Below are 15815 nucleotides of genomic sequence, written 5' to 3' on the forward strand. Positions count from 1 at the left end.
TTATCCCATTGACTTCAAAACTTAATAGTATGTTCTTAAGACATAGACGATGTTAAATTGCGGCAGATTTTGAGTTTTTGTTGAAGGGCGTGGAAGTTATGGCCCCTCAAAGTTCGATTACTCGCCACGAAACAGGAAGTTGCTTTATTTTTGCTATATTTCGGCCATACTTTGTCCAAACTGCATCAAACTTTACAGGATTGTTAATGGTACCTATCTGCACACATCCATATGTCAATATTCATACAATTGTTGTAGCACCACCTATTTATAGCAGGAAATGACATATTTTATAGTGTGATGTCCAGTTTCTAGACGGGTGACCAGATTCACTTCAAATGTTGTCAGCCCCTCCTTGACAATTTTTGGAAGAAGTCCTCCGAAAATTGTGAGTTTGGGTCGAAGCGTGTGCCGGTTCTGGCCCGTCAAAGTTCGGAAACCCAACTTCCTGTTTGAAACCTCAGATTTTGGGGTAACTTCCTGTTGCGACTCTCTACTTTATCCTACAGATGGAGCCATTGTATTACTCTTTGATGGGTTTTTGGAAGGGGGTCTCTGTGTGTGTGTGTCTGTGTGTGTGTGTTTGAGGGGGGAGGGGAAGAGGAGTTGATTGAGTCTGTGAGAAGCTGCCACAGGGAGGTTACAGTCAGGAGAGCCAAGAGCTGTCACAGATGATGAGCTCTGAAAAATATTATCACAGAAAATAATTAGCATAAAAGCTTTTATTTTAAATTTGTTGCAACAAATTCAGGTTTCTTACAGCATTTTCCTTATTGAAAACTAAATTCTACCTGAAATGTATCAATAAAAATCTTCTTTTGCAGTTAATGTCACCAGTTTATAGTTTAGTTTTAATAGCATTCCCTGTCACTGATGTGCCTTTAATTATCGGTTCTATCAGGGATCATTTATGTGTTTATCTTACGGGGGTGAGCCACCTCACAGGTTGGTTATATTACCTGTTGACCTCAGCTCAGTGAGCTAAGACAATGTTTAATGCAGTGTTTTTTCTGATATGAAAATGGATATTATTCAGCACATCTAACCTCAGCAGGCCCCTCTTCAGAAACTCATATCTGCAGATGTCAAAGCTGGCTCAAACGTTGTCCACAGTCTCATGACATGTTTAACACGAAGCACAGCACGCTGGTCAAGCTCATGGCAAACTGTTACTAACAGCTAAAATGAAAGCTTGTCTGTATGTAGTCTAACTGGTTAGTTTGTCACTAATCTCCAAATTTTGCAAATTGCTATAAACTTCACTCTCTTAAACCAGTAACAGTCTGAGCTGGACTGATAGGGGTCTGTATGGATAAAGATAAAATCCTAATGATACCCATCCCTACAGCTGGTTAGTGGCTTCGCCCTGACTTTAGGCAGATGAGATATTCACTGTTCAAATAACTTCATTATAACCCTTGTTTAAGCATAAATGATTTATATATGCACCCAATAACAGAACTTGCAAAAAAATGCTTTTGCTCAAAGCTCAAAGCTTGTAAACTCAAGTTAAAACTGAGTTTTATCTCCTTTTGGGAGGGGGTATCTGTGTGTGTGTGTGTGTTTGTGTTTGTGTTTGTGTTTGAGGGGGGAGGGGAAGAGGAGTTGATTGAGTCTGTGAGAAGCTGCCACAGAGAGGTTACAGTCAGGAGAGCCAAGAGCTGTCACAGATGATGAGCTCTGAAAAATATTATCACAGAAAATAATTAGCATAAAAGCTTTTATTTAAAATTTTTACATCTCGGAAGTGTGAACTGTTACGCCAGCGTGTGCCCTGCGACCTGCGTTGACCCCGCGGTTGCCGGGGTCCCGCGGTCGCCACTCCCCCGACGGGCGCCGGGTGCGAGGGCCCGTTCAACGCTGCTCGCAGCTTTAATTGTAGATATATTCAATAATATCCCAAATATGTTAATCTGCTGGTGGCCAGGGGATCAGCAAAAACATTATGATTCATCCTCTGCATGAATGACTACACATAATTTCGTGGCAATCCATTCAGTAGCTGTTGAGATGTTTCACTAAAAATCAAAAAATGTCAATCTGCTGTAAGAAAAGTCAGAAGAATACCAAAGTTTGTGGCAGTGCATCCAGTAGTTGCTGAGATATTTCCGACTGGGCCAAAGTAGTGGAAAGACCAACAGGCTGACCGGCACTGCCACAACACAGACATCAAGAGAGGATCAGTAAATATCAAACTGTATATTTGGCCGACTGATTTGCAGCGTCTCCAGGAATAAAATTCAAAGCTCAGGTTTGGAAAGAAAATACCTCCTGTGAATTCTTCAGGGGGTGAAACCAAGCAAAAAGCCAAGAGTTTAAACTAGCCAAGATGTGTTTCTGAGTAAAAACAAAGAGGAAATGAAGTGCTGACATGACTGTTTCTGCTCTTCCCCCACAGTGGATCAAGGTCTCTTGCTCCTTTTTCCCCCCTCTCTTCATACTTTACAGGAGGTCCACCCATTTCTGAAAGAAGTTTATTGTTTCTTTTCTTTACTTCCCTGGCTTGATAGCGTTTATGTAGTGTGTGTGTGTGTATGTGTGTGAAGTGGGTGTATGTGTGTTTAAGATGTACGCCTGCCAAGAAAGGACTTTAGCAGTGCACAAGAACATCGAAAGAATACAAGACAAAACACAGTCCCGAAAGGAAAACGCTTGAATACATATACAGCAGTGCACAGTTCATGTGTTTGATAGACTTAGCGTAGCCACACATTAGAGTGTTTTCACAGCCTGAATTTATTTAGCCCACAGAGTTCTGTGCAGTTCAACATTCATAAAACGTTCCATATGGGCAGCAATGTGGTTTCCGAGTGACTGAGCTCTGGATCGGACTGTGATCCTTAAATACTCCCATCCCTGTGTTTTCACCACCTTTCTCTGGTGGACTAGGTAAAAAAAAAAAAAAAAAAAAAAAAACGACACATACACACAAGATGGAGTCCTGTTTTTCTAGCTTAGCTTTTTCTTCTCTTTGTTCAGGGATAAAGCAGAAATGCGACCAAACAAAACCCCAAACAATGAGCATATACAAAGGCAACAACACGGCACATGCGCTTTACTGATCCTTTGTTTCCCGCCTGTGTAGGACAAGTAATTTCTCTCTGTGCCTGTGTATGCATGTGTACGTTTGTTTGCAATTGAGTGTATGTGTGTGTGTGAGTGTGTTTGTCTCAGCAGGAGGGAGTGGAAAAAGGATGAAGGGGGCAGAGTGGAGCAGTGCAGTGCTGGTGTTGGCCGGGTGGTGGGGTGGCAGATGCCAGAAGGCTTCATTAGACTCGAGGGAAGAGGCCGTGAACAGCAGTTCTCTGGGAAGTCTATCAGACCTAAACACAAACAGAGACGTGTCTCTAATCCTGGTCTAGTCCTACATTCCCTCTCTTGCTCCTTTGCTCTCCCTCTGTTGCTTTCTCTTGTTCTCAATCATACCCACCCATCTCCCCCCCACACACCCACCCCAAAATTCTCCAATTCAATCAAGCCCAGCTCCAGCTCTCTTGTACAGTATGTTGCTTTTTGTTCTTCCCTTTCTTTCAGATTTTGTTTTCTTTTTTTTTGTCTGTCTTTCTGGTGTTTTTGTTGTTGCCGTGTCTGTCAGTGAAGCGCAGCAGTCATTAATCACTGGTAAACGTACGCAGAGGAGAAAGCAGACACCTCGGGGGGGGAGTTCTCTCATTCTGCTCGAAAAACGCTTTTCTCAACGTGCTCCATGGAGAAAGATGTAGAAAACTGGAGCACAGGTGCTGCAGCGAGTACAATAAACATAACCAGATGCACTGCAACACACACCATGACAGAAACTTTCGGTACTTTGTGCACTGTTTAACATGCTGCCTCTAAAGCTACTACCAGGAAATAAATACCTACAACACATTATTGATACAAATCACTTGTCGATAAAAGAGCAGGATATCAAATAAAACTTTCCCCTCATATCAGTCAATAAAGGGCTTTAGACAAGTACCCATTTATTTGGCTTATTGCTCTCACTGCTGCTGTTTCTCTCTATGGTATTCCTGTCAATATAATGTCCTGTGATTATTGAGGGATGCAGCTACACTTTATCGGAATATCTGGCTTCTCTGTCTCAAGGACAGCCAGCAGACAGAAAGAAATTCTTCCAAAGAAATATTATCCAATAAAACAACAGTTTAGCTGAAACGGTTGTTTGTCATTTTCACATCCCTTATTCTGGCTCTCAAAATAAATGTCTTTTCACTCAAAATAATATCTCTGTTCGACAAACATTAAAATATTACCCAGGGCAGAGGAGGCGTGGAATGAATGAGTGGGGTTTTCAGAAGTGAGAGGCTGAAATTAAGAGCGGTGACTGAGGACAAGCACAAGAATTATACAATGAGTGAACAATTAGAAGAGAGTTGAAGGTGAGAAAAGAATGTAAAGAGGTCAATGTTGTGAGAAGTTGATATTCTACTGACTGTAGATGTGTAGATACACAATGGCTATTCCTTTGTGAAGAATGAGCTATTGTAACGGTACTAACTTTAGAATGTCATCTTTGCCATAGTCTTATATGAATAACTGACAGTTTGGGAAATATACTTATTCACTTTTTTTGTTGAGAGTTAAATAAAGATGGATACTATTTACATATCTGGCTATTTAATAGAAATCCAAAGGTAGCAAAGCCCTCTTACTGAAACTGAAGCTCAAATCTTATCATGTTATCAAACAAACAAGATATCATGTGCTAATTAGTGAGCTGTGGAGGAGCTTTTAGCTGTATTATGTTACTTCTGGACAGAGCCAAGCCAGCTGCTCTCAGTCTTTATGCTTAGCCAAGCTAGTGGACTTAGACTGCAGCTTCACGTAAGAAAGCAAATAAGCATATTTCTGAAGTCAGATACAGAGTGTGAGAAAGCAACGATACCGTGACCTCACCCACACCAGCAACTCTGACAGGCCCAAAACACATCTATCCCTCTCTCACCCTGTTATTTTCTCACAGACAAGAGTCAGGGAACAGTGCAATGAAAAGGACATTTAACTGGACAAACATTTATTCATGCCCTGTCTTGCTTCTTGGCTAAATTGTTGTTTCATCAGGGTTTTGTTCATTTTTCTGCTGACGTTTGTTCTAATAGGGGGTTAAGGGAGTTGGGTGGGGGGGTGGAGTGGTTACGTTGAGTCTTTATTTACCCGAGCAAAAGAAATCGATGCGTCTCAGCCGTAGGAGAAGTGTGTGGATCAATGGAAGGTTTCAAAAAGCCTCTGTGAAAAATCAATGTCCCTTACATGCTATTGATGGCTGTTTGGCTGCAGAAGAAAGAGAACGACAAAGAACACCTGTTTATTGTGAAAAATTACTCCCCCCACTTTTGTTTTACTCTTTCTGCATCTCTTCTTCCCTTTGTTTTCTCTGTAACAATGTTGAGCTACTGTTTCCTCTCCACTGCTTTCTTTGCTAAACTTGCATATTCATATGTTAAAAGTTAAGCACTAATCATACCTATTTCTTGTAGAGAGGTGCAATAGTGCTTAAACCATTGTTGCTAACACCAGGCTACATTCAGTAAAACTCCAAGCTACAAGCCCGAGAGTTGCACCATGCACACTACACTTTGATGTGCAGTGGAAAAGTCTAAAGTGCTGGAGCAATTATTTCAGCGCTGCTATTAATAAAAAGCAGTCAATAGCAGCTCTGACGCTGTCTTGGCATTAGAGAGCGATGGGAGTACGGTTCTGCCAAGACTTTACCGGAGCAGTCAACATTTCCCTTGAGCCATGTCAGGCTGCGAGCTCAGAGGCCAGTCAGTGAGGCCTCTGTCCTGACACCTGCCCGATCCTATGCTGGCCTGATCAAAGTGACAGTGCTGCAGACCTGCGGAGATGCAGGTGAGGGCTGCTGTCACCCCCGCCTGTCCAACTGATGGCAACTTGGTCAGGGCAGGGAGAAAAGCTGCGGGATGGCGGGGAAGGCCGCTGCCTGCATGTCACTCATTGCTGCGCTGGATGACAGAACAGCCCATTAGGAAAGGGACTGACTTCACAGGCCATTAGGGGAGGCATCACACAGCCACGGCACACAGAGCACTGAGCATTGGCACAGTTGGAGAAAGACAGTTGAAGAGATGAGTGACAGAAACACTGCAAGCTCTGTTTTGAAACATGTTTCCTATAAAGATTAAAATTATGATTAACATATTAAATGTCAGAGATAAAAAAAAACTTTTTTTTATCCTCATTTTAATGTTAAGGAAAAAATATGTATCTTGGCATGGGTTGTTTTGTTGTTTTGAGTGGGTTTTTTTTACTGAAGGAACTGAAACAGATGCACATGAGCCTCAATTCTCAAAACAAGACCAAAGAGGTTATAAAAGTGGACTAAACACATAAACAATAAGTATGGCAAAATCACCCACATGCCATCCAACCCCCAGAGCTGTCTCCTTGTTAAAATCTCTAGTTCTCAGTATGGCCCTGCCTGCCCTCCAGTCATCATTAAAGAGAAAGACGGGAACCTGAGAGCCCAACAGAGGCATCAACACGCACCACTTCTCTGCTCTGAATGCTCGACTCTCAGCAATCCACCAGCCCCTGACGGACCTATTTACTGCACAAAGTGGATTGTGTTTGGCTGCACACTATACTTCCAAATGTTCCTTTGATACCCTCTCTTTTTCTCCCTGCCCCATCCACTCTGGCTCTCTTCTCTGGTTCTGACCAGCTCATGGAAACAGCAGAACTGTCTGGCCAGTTTATGGTTGGGTGTAAGCACTTCTAAAGGGCTCAGCGGGCTTAGAAGAGATACTGTGCCAGGCTGATGGGACACACTCCAGCTGTAGAGGCACTCCAATTCCAAAACAAAGACTTACAAACTCTCTTCTTTTTGACTTGATGTATTTGTTTCACCAAAAAAAAGAAAAAAAAGAATGAGAATAAAAAAAGTTTCCTTCGAGCAGCTCCCCAGGCTTTTCCCTGGGGATTGGATGAAACCCGGTTGAAAAACAAAGAACAGAAACAAAAGGGAAAAAAATGCTTCTTTTGCACAATTTAAGACCCAAAAGAGATAAACTGTGAGAGTTTTGTAAACAGTGAGGAAAAGCTGATGGCTAGATATTCCAGATAAAGAGAGAAGGAAAGTGGGAGCACAGAAAGAAGCAGCGGTCTACTGGAATGATGTTTTTTGTCGAATTACAACGTGCACCACAAGCTTTGAGTCTAGAGCTTTGCTATGAGAGAGACAAACTGCAGATTCTGTTATGACAGAATCTCTGAATTTTAAGCACCGTGCAGCTCAAGCCTTTGCACAAAAACACATTTACACAAACGCTTATTTATTCATGTTTTTTTTCCCCTCCGTCAGCCTCGACCTCTAACCTTCCCCACGTTCTGTTTATATTTTGTACCTATCAAAGCCAGTGGTTTTGCAGAAATGAAATTTGCCCGTGATGAGAGTCAGTTGTTGTTGCCACATTCCAATCTTGTATGCTAAATGAGAACAGGTTTATTGAATAATGATTAGGCACAGGCAGCTGAGGTTTTACTACTTTTAAATACCTGGTTCTGTAGACATGGATGCACACAGAGACACACATGCAGGATGAGGCTGTAGTAAGGTCATTTGTCATGTTGTTACCTTTGATCTATTTAAATTTTCAACCATCATGTCCTTACTGGGGCACAGGGAATGAAGCACTGTCCTGCTCTTTTGAGCCTGAGAATAGCAGCTTTTTTTTATATCTCACAGGGGGCCCAGAGTTATGGCTTCAGTAAAGATTCTGTGACAAATTGTATTGTTATAAAGCAGCTATAAAAATAGTATTGAACTTCAGGCAACCTTTCTGAAATGGCCTGATAAAGGAAAGAAAGGATGCATAAAAGAGCAGAAATAATCATTTGTTTCATTGTGAACCCAGTGGACCTCACACTGTAGGAGAGTTGAGCTGCTAAGCTGCTCTGAAGCCTGGTCTATGTCTGAAGGGAAAACATCTCAGGGCCAATCAGGACTGTTTAAATGCCTTGAGAATTTGTGGCTGTAATTACATCAGGGGGAACACAACATAATCATCTGCAAGGATGTGGAGAACAAACCAGTTATGCTAATGTATTTCTTTTCTTTATCATCGTCCATCACACACCCCCCAATCAGTGTTAGCCGTGAAGTGCCCTCAAGAAATCCCAGCTGTAAATTCAGAACAAATCAGTGATGCGGCCCATCAAATCTGTCACTTACGCTGACGAGCATCTGAGGGAACGGTCCTCGAGAATTTTCTGCCACGTTGATTGGTGGGATCACCCAGTCCCTCTTCTGCCTCCGTAGACCCTTGGAGCTGTTCAGGCCAGACCCTGAGAACATGATGACAGGAGGCGGTGCTTGGAAAACGTCCTTCCTCTCTTTTCCCTCAGCGACTTTTCCATCTTCCATCATGACCTTTTGAGACAACACAAGACTTTATTTAGGAGGCTGGATGTGTTGCTTATGATAAAAGTTACTGATGTGAAACCAAAGTTGTTTCAGATTCAGAGTAAAAATTCACAGGACAGCAAGAATAACATATAATAATGATATAATAATAATCAGGTTAAAATTATATATCTAAAATCTTTGCTCATTGTGTGTCCATGGAAAGTTTTAGCAGACAGCCCACTGTATTAGTGAACAAGTATTAAGGTTCACTCCGATACTGAGCAGTAAGCGCTGTGTAGGCTACCTACCGATGTCAAGTGGTCTGTATTTTTAATGGCAGCAGGCAGCAGAGTAGAAATCCACCACTATGGCCGCTGGTTACATCTGATCCCTACTGACAACCTGTACCATAAACTGCCCACATTCTCTAACCTCTTACTGCAGCCAAATACCATGGTCCATAGCTTGAAACAGTGTGGTTTCTACGGTTGCAATGGCTGATGGAAAAACCTCAATTATCGTCAGCTCAGATGGCAGTGGCAAATACAAATACTGGTGGCACCATCCCCTTGCAGTCTGAAAGTAGCTATTACTCTGAATATAAGTACTGTAGATGTGTTCTAACAATAACTGTAGTGAGGAGTGTGTGTCAGGCAGCTGCTCTGGCTCCATCATAAAAAGCAGCCTGTGTCACTTGTGCTAGTGCATGTGTAATACACATGCATGTGTGAATTATTTGTTACTATAACCTACGGTATTTCTGTCATATCTATAGCTGAAGAGAATGCATGATGTTGCTATGGAAACAAAGTGCACAATACACCTCCTGTATTTTGAATTTGAAACACCTAATGGACCCATTTGCACACAAATTCGCTCTTTTTATTTATTCACTCACTCGATCACCCACTTGCTGACTGAATGACTCATTCGTTCACTTGCAGTTAGCCCCTCGGCACCTAATTGGCGATTAGGTAGCTTGGCAACCAGAACAAAGACGATTCATGTCCTTGCTCTAACACTGCTTAAAGTTGCAAACTCTACAAATTCCATCCATTGATTATCAGAACAAAATGTGGCAGGAATATAAAGTATGAACATATTTTAAATACAGTTTTAGAAATAACATGTTGAGCCTTTGTGTGAAAATGTACTGGAATCATTAAATAGCTGAATTCTTTGACGGACCAAATGCAGATTTAATGGGTCAAATGGCATGTTGAGCTAGCTGATGCATTCAGTGTGCTTTGAACTGTGGGCATCAGCCGATAACCAGCTGATGTTTTTCAGTAACTCATCATATTGTGATGATATTCCATCTTATACAATATGTTGAGATTTGGATGAATTTTCTCTCTTACTCTCTCATAAAGTGTTAAATTTGTGTATGTAGTTAATAGACTATTTAGTATGTACAGTGACACAGGAAAATAGGATGTCTTCACAAGCTATATAAATGTATGATAATTGGCCAAGAGCAAGACAAAAGGCATGTAATTGATACCTTAATAATTTTACCATACTAGCTGGAACTACATGTTAATTAGGAAATCAATTAAAGTGAGTAAATACAAAACTAAATACAAATTACAAGCTTCCATGCTCTCATTAAGAAACTCCTCTGTTAAATTAATCTACAAAATTCTTTCCTATTCACTTTGTCTGTTTGCTTATATGTGGTTGATAAGTATTTAACTGTGATGTTTCCAAAACCATTTAAAATAAGCTTAAACTACAAAAGCACTAGAGTCCTCAGTTCTGTTATTTGCATCCAAACTGTAACTCAAACTGGGTTGATAAAAGTTCCCAAGCAAACCAACATGGAAATGGAAAAAATGATTCATAGCAGTAGTAGAAAGCTACATCAGTTCTTAAAAGCAGAAAATCTGCTGCAGCGTGCCAAATAAGCAACAAACACAATGAGAAAAAAGATGTTCTTATTTAGTGCATTTGTGGCATCATGCATCAGACCTGAGTAGGACAGAGCTGTCAAAAGTCAAAGTGGAAAGTCTGTGAATTCTATGTATGTATGTATATATCTGTGCATCTATATATACGAAAGAGACCATAAACTTCAGACTTTGTCATTTACACCAGATATAAAAATCCTATTAACAGAGAGCATGTCAGAGGTTGTATTTACAGCCTCTTTCAGAGGACAGTGACAGCTGAATCACAGACACACACTTCAATCATACACTGTTCTCCCATCATACACTCCCCTCACACACTCCCTGCAGGGAGAGAGAAATGACCACCACAAACCTGTCTTTTTGAAGGATGCTCAAATAAGGATTTTGAAAGGAGCCCATTTTCAATCTCCTCATGAACATTAACTCACCCCTGAGTCAAAACAGCTACATCAAATGCTGGAACTATCAAGCATATCACCTCCCTTACATACTACAAAACACACTAAGGCGAACTGTGGAGAATCTGCTTCATTGCAGATAGTTCCAGGGTGGGAAGAAACAATCAAAAATCACTGAAACTATAGTAAGACAGCTATTATAGTGTACCCCAGGGCTGGTTATGGCAACTGAGTGCACACAATCAGATATGTTGCTTCTTACTTTCAAGTGCATTACACATATTTACACTTTTATGTCAAGGTTACATAGAATCCACCATCTCAAGGCTTACTTCTTAACTACCACATTTAGTGTCCCAGGGGCTATTGTAGATGTGCTGTATATTGTGATCTAAAGGTTATATTAAATTGGCATTCTGCAGAGTTGTTCTTCACTAACTTTAGCAGCATATCTCAGGGTTACAAGCCAGTAAAAACATGTCAAGAATTCAGTCACGAACATCATTGCAGAAGCTATGCATCAGTTGCACTCTCTGTGTCAATCACAGTCCCCTGAGCTATCCCTTGCTCCTGTGCTCCCCCACCTTGCCCTTCTCTTCCAGTGTTATTGTTTTTCTACCATCTCTCCTCCCAGTCAGTGGGTCCTGACAGCTTGTCTCAATAACAGTGATTCCTCAAGCACTGAGCTGTGTTAGGCTGATGGTGCACCAGCAGGTAAAACAGCAGCACAGAAGTTCACCTACCAAACACTCCTATCATCGGGCCCCCAGCACATTCCCAGTTCACATCTTTGTCATGTCTGCCTCAGTGGCAGGAATGGAGAACATATTTTCATACATTTTTTCAATCTTTATTTATACAGGGCCGTCCAATGATAGCAGTTCACGCTCTCATTTAGACAAATATTTAATGTATAAAACTACAAACAAAATATGAGGATAAAATAGGGAGAGGGTTAAAGGGGTCGTCAAACCAGCAATGAAATCTGAACACAGAAATACTGAATTAAGGCTTTGTCAGTCTTGAACATTTACACATCATTCAGATGTAACTACTGCAGGAACAGGAGTGGTCAATGTGGACTCAATTCAAATTTCAGAATCTGCCAAAAGAAATCAGGGGAAACAGTTAATTCCACTGGAGTGGAGCGAAGGATTTGACGCCCTTTTTAATACAGCGCTGTTTTGTGTTTGAGAGCTGCCAGAATGAGACACGAATGAGATGTAGTATAGCAGTGAGTTTTTCCATTTTGTGGAAGAGATGCAAGGCAGCCTATTTTCCTAGAGGGTTTTATAAATACAGCATACAGTACATTTACTAATATATGATATTCTGTATATTCACAACTATGGCAGTAAATTTAATGTTTTGTTTTCATACAATATTAATCCTTGAATCAAGAACCGTAGAAATTATCTGTACCAGCACCTAGTGTAGTTGGCTATCTGCAGGTAAACAGTGGTGCAGAGTACATTTACTTAAGACTTATGTACAAGTTTGAGGTACTTACATGTACTTGAGTATTTCACTTATATTCTGCTTGCAGATGGTAATATTGTTTCTCACTTTTACTCCTCTATGTTTGTTTATTGAGAACTACAGTTACTAGTTCAAATCTAATGTTTTTAGCATTTGATCAGGTTATCAAATATGACATACTGCTACATACTAAACTGCCCAACAAAATGAAGCAGTTAAAATAAGCTCCACCTACACCAGCTACAAAAACAGTGCTTATACAGTGATATTATTATCATTAGTGATGATATGATAATATAACTCTCTGAAAGGGGCCATCTTGAGGGGTACAATTATGTATTAAGGTATTTTTTGCTGCTAATGCTTTTGTGCTTAAATCTTAAAAGCAGGTCTTTTGCTTGCAATAGAGAACTTTTAAACTGTGGTGTTGCCACTTTTACTTAAATAAAAGATCTTAATGCTTCTTCCATCACTGCAGGTAAATGCAGTGATCGCAAATGGACAGCACTTATCCAGTGATTTTCTTGTCTTAACAACCACTCAAGGCACTTTACACTATGAGTCACATTCACCCATATTCATACAGTGCTTCTGTACACATACAGTCATACGCTGATGGTACCTCTGGGTCAATTTGGGGTTCAGTATCCTGCCAAAAGATACTTCGACATGTGTACTGAAATAGCCGGGGATCAAACCACCGACCTTCTGATTAGTGGACGACCTGCTTTACTGCTTGAGACACAGGAGGCAGTGCCACATTAAACATCTGTGCCGCCTAGTTAATAATTTTTTGCTTGTTGGCCAAGGGGGTGTGGAGCCTATGTTTTTGATTATGTGGCTGGCTGTGGGTCTTACATCAAAGGGTGGACCCAAAATTGATTTATAGTTATATGTGACTACGAGTAAGGGGTTGGCCCCAGTATGAAAAGCACATTTCTCCAGTATTTAATCAAATGTTGAATAAGGGTAGCGTTCAAACTGAAGAACATAGTACTTCTGATGTAACTATGCACCTTAACAGTACTATGTTATGCAGAGAGAGTGAGAGGCAATGCGAGATAGGGTGTGAGGGGAAAAAAAGACAAAACAACTGGAATTGGAAACCACTGACCAGAGATGAGAGAAAAAGTTTCATTACAGTAAAGAAAACAGTGCAAGCAGAGAGTAGAAAATATATGTGCATGCTCTATTTCTGCATGTGTGTATGTGTGCATTTGAGTGGGTGGGTGTTCATCTCAGAGTACAAGAAAAACCTGGGCTTGTGAATTCGGGAGCATAAGAAAAAGAAGTTCAATCACCATACATTTACATATAAAGAGGCCAGTGTTTTTAATATTTCTTCCAATTTTTCATTTTATATTACTCCTGTGCGATATGTAGCCTTACAGTTCCTCCCTAGCAGTTGACATTTGAGAATAAAAATAAAATACAACACAGGGGCAGGCTACAGTGTTGGAAGATGGCAATGGCTTCTGGCACATATTGAAAGTTGAGGGTTCTGTACAATGCAGTCTATAAAAAGTGTTTTCTCTTTGTTTCTCTCTGTTTGTTCTTGCCTGGTCAAGGTTCCTCAGAGGGTTTGCTTGTATCTGCCAGTGGAAACAATGCTTTCAAGGCTGACTTCATTAGATGGACGCCCAGGAGAAAAGCTTTTAAGGCTGCTATAAAGGAAATGTGTCAAGCAACCTGGCATATGGTATGTATGTGTTTGTGTGGATGCGTTGGGGTGTGGGGTGTGGAGGGGCAGGGGATAAGGTGTCATGTTCAGTTTCATCAACCAAGCACTACATTTCAGACATCACACATTGTGCAGTCCAGGGGCAACTTTCAGTGAAAGTCCAGAAAACAAGAGAGATGGTTACACTTACAAGTAAAAGTGTGTGCAATACTGTGAGGAAATATTTTGCCATTTAGGGCATCTGAAACAAGCTGTAAACACAACACTGACGTATCACCACCTTTTAAGTTGATATTACAAACTTGTTAACTGAGTGATAATTCTCTGTGAGTTCATCACTATGAGCTTCACCTTTCATATGTCTTTTGTCAAGTACTATTTCCCAGGACGAGAATGAACTTTCAGTCTCAACTTTTGAGCTATAAAAAATTGAATGAAAATGAACAATCATCATCAAATTTCATGGCAACTGGGCAAACTCCATCTGCTGATCATGTGATGTGACAAAAAAAATCAGAACACTGATAAATGGACCTTGTGGTTTGACTGTTGAACTTTCAGTCTACCAAATGAAAAGTTACTTGGCTATAATCATCAAGTTTATAATAAACTAAGTGATAAGCTTATTTTGCATTGCACTATTGATATAAAAATGCAGTGAAACGTTCTTCACATAAAATTGCATTTATATGGGCCTATGTCCATAAAGTGTGGACGAATATATATCATTTAAATTCTCTCTGTCTCCAATCACTAGTCAAGGGAAACCTGCACATCCCTTTTTGGCCACTAGGGGATCTCTAAGCCCTGAAACAGACAAAAACTTAGACTCGAGCCTGAGCAGCTTGTTCTCATGTTCATGGCCCAAAAAGTATCAGCACTCCTCCTCTTTTATTGTGTTACTAGTTTGTACAAGAGACAATCTAACCATCCAAACACACATGTTGCCATATTGCATGTTTTGTTGTACTGTGTTACAAGGTCACTCAAACATGCACACAATCTTTTGCATTCAGTCCATATTCAGGAGACCAACCTCTGCCAAGCGCAACATGCCTTTGTGCGCAAACAGAGTATGTCAGCAGAGCGGGAGGAGACAGATGTGAGCTGGGTCTGGACAAATGTATTCTTTTTCTTCAGAGAGAGGGAGGCTTAGTGGGGTTGACTGCAGGGGATGGCTGCCCCACATCCCACCAGTGTGGTGAGGGGAGGCAGAGGTGGAGCGAGACATGTTTGGGATGGAGTGAAGGGATGAGAAGGGTTGTCAGAAGCAGATGTGCACCCCCCCCTCACCGCCGCCTAAATAAGTCATGCTCCAGATCCTTTTATCTACACATGCTAACAGGTACTAGTGAGTTCCCTGAGGAGAGATGTAGAGAGAAAAATATGGAGAGGAAAAAAAAACAGAGAAAGAGACACAGAGAGATGGAGAAAGAGCTGTGCCCATCACTGCTGCAAAAGGCTTAAGTGAGATTTTCTCTAGCCATGGTGTAATTCTGATCAAACCCTGCAGCTCAGATTCGCTCTTTCTTATTCACACTCACATAGAAAGAGAGAAAGTACAGGAAGGTGATGAAATTGATTAAAAAAACAGGTTAAGCGGAGATGTCTGCGCACTTATTCAAACTATTATAAAAGATGAAGGATAAGGAGCACAAGCAAAGCAGAGTCAGATATTAGAATTTTTAACAACAGCATCACAGATGCCAGAGATTTAAAGCTTGTATTATTTCCCTTAATCCAACACAGAGGGGCACATAGTTTTTGACATGCAACCCTGCACAGATTAAACCTATAGGCTCCAAACATAAGTCACTTTATGCCCTAAACAAAGACACAACCACACGTAGACCATACACTGAAATGAAAATTTTCTGCAAAATTTGCATAAGTCACACTTGATCCGACATAATCTCTCTCTCTCACAAAAAAAAAAGAAACATTCTCGCACACACACCAGACACACACGCTTAAGC

General features: G+C 40.9%; 1 protein-coding gene across 2 annotated transcripts in view; it reads right to left on the minus strand.

Moving 5' to 3' along the window:
* LOC108900190 (cadherin-4) overlaps positions 1–15815 on the minus strand; it is a 247446-nt gene that overhangs the window by 84839 nt on the left and 146792 nt on the right. The window contains exon 5 of one of the 2 annotated variants that reach the window (XM_051071313.1): positions 8195–8392. The exons of the other annotated variant lie outside the window; for it this stretch is intronic. Within the exon in view, the coding sequence (XP_050927270.1) occupies positions 8195–8392 (198 nt within the window). The remainder of the gene's footprint in view (positions 1–8194; positions 8393–15815) is intronic. 2 annotated transcript variants of the gene reach the window in all.

This window comes from Lates calcarifer, linkage group LG6, assembly GCF_001640805.2.
Source record: "Lates calcarifer isolate ASB-BC8 linkage group LG6, TLL_Latcal_v3, whole genome shotgun sequence".
In the NCBI taxonomy this organism is placed as follows: domain Eukaryota; kingdom Metazoa; phylum Chordata; class Actinopteri; family Centropomidae; genus Lates; species Lates calcarifer.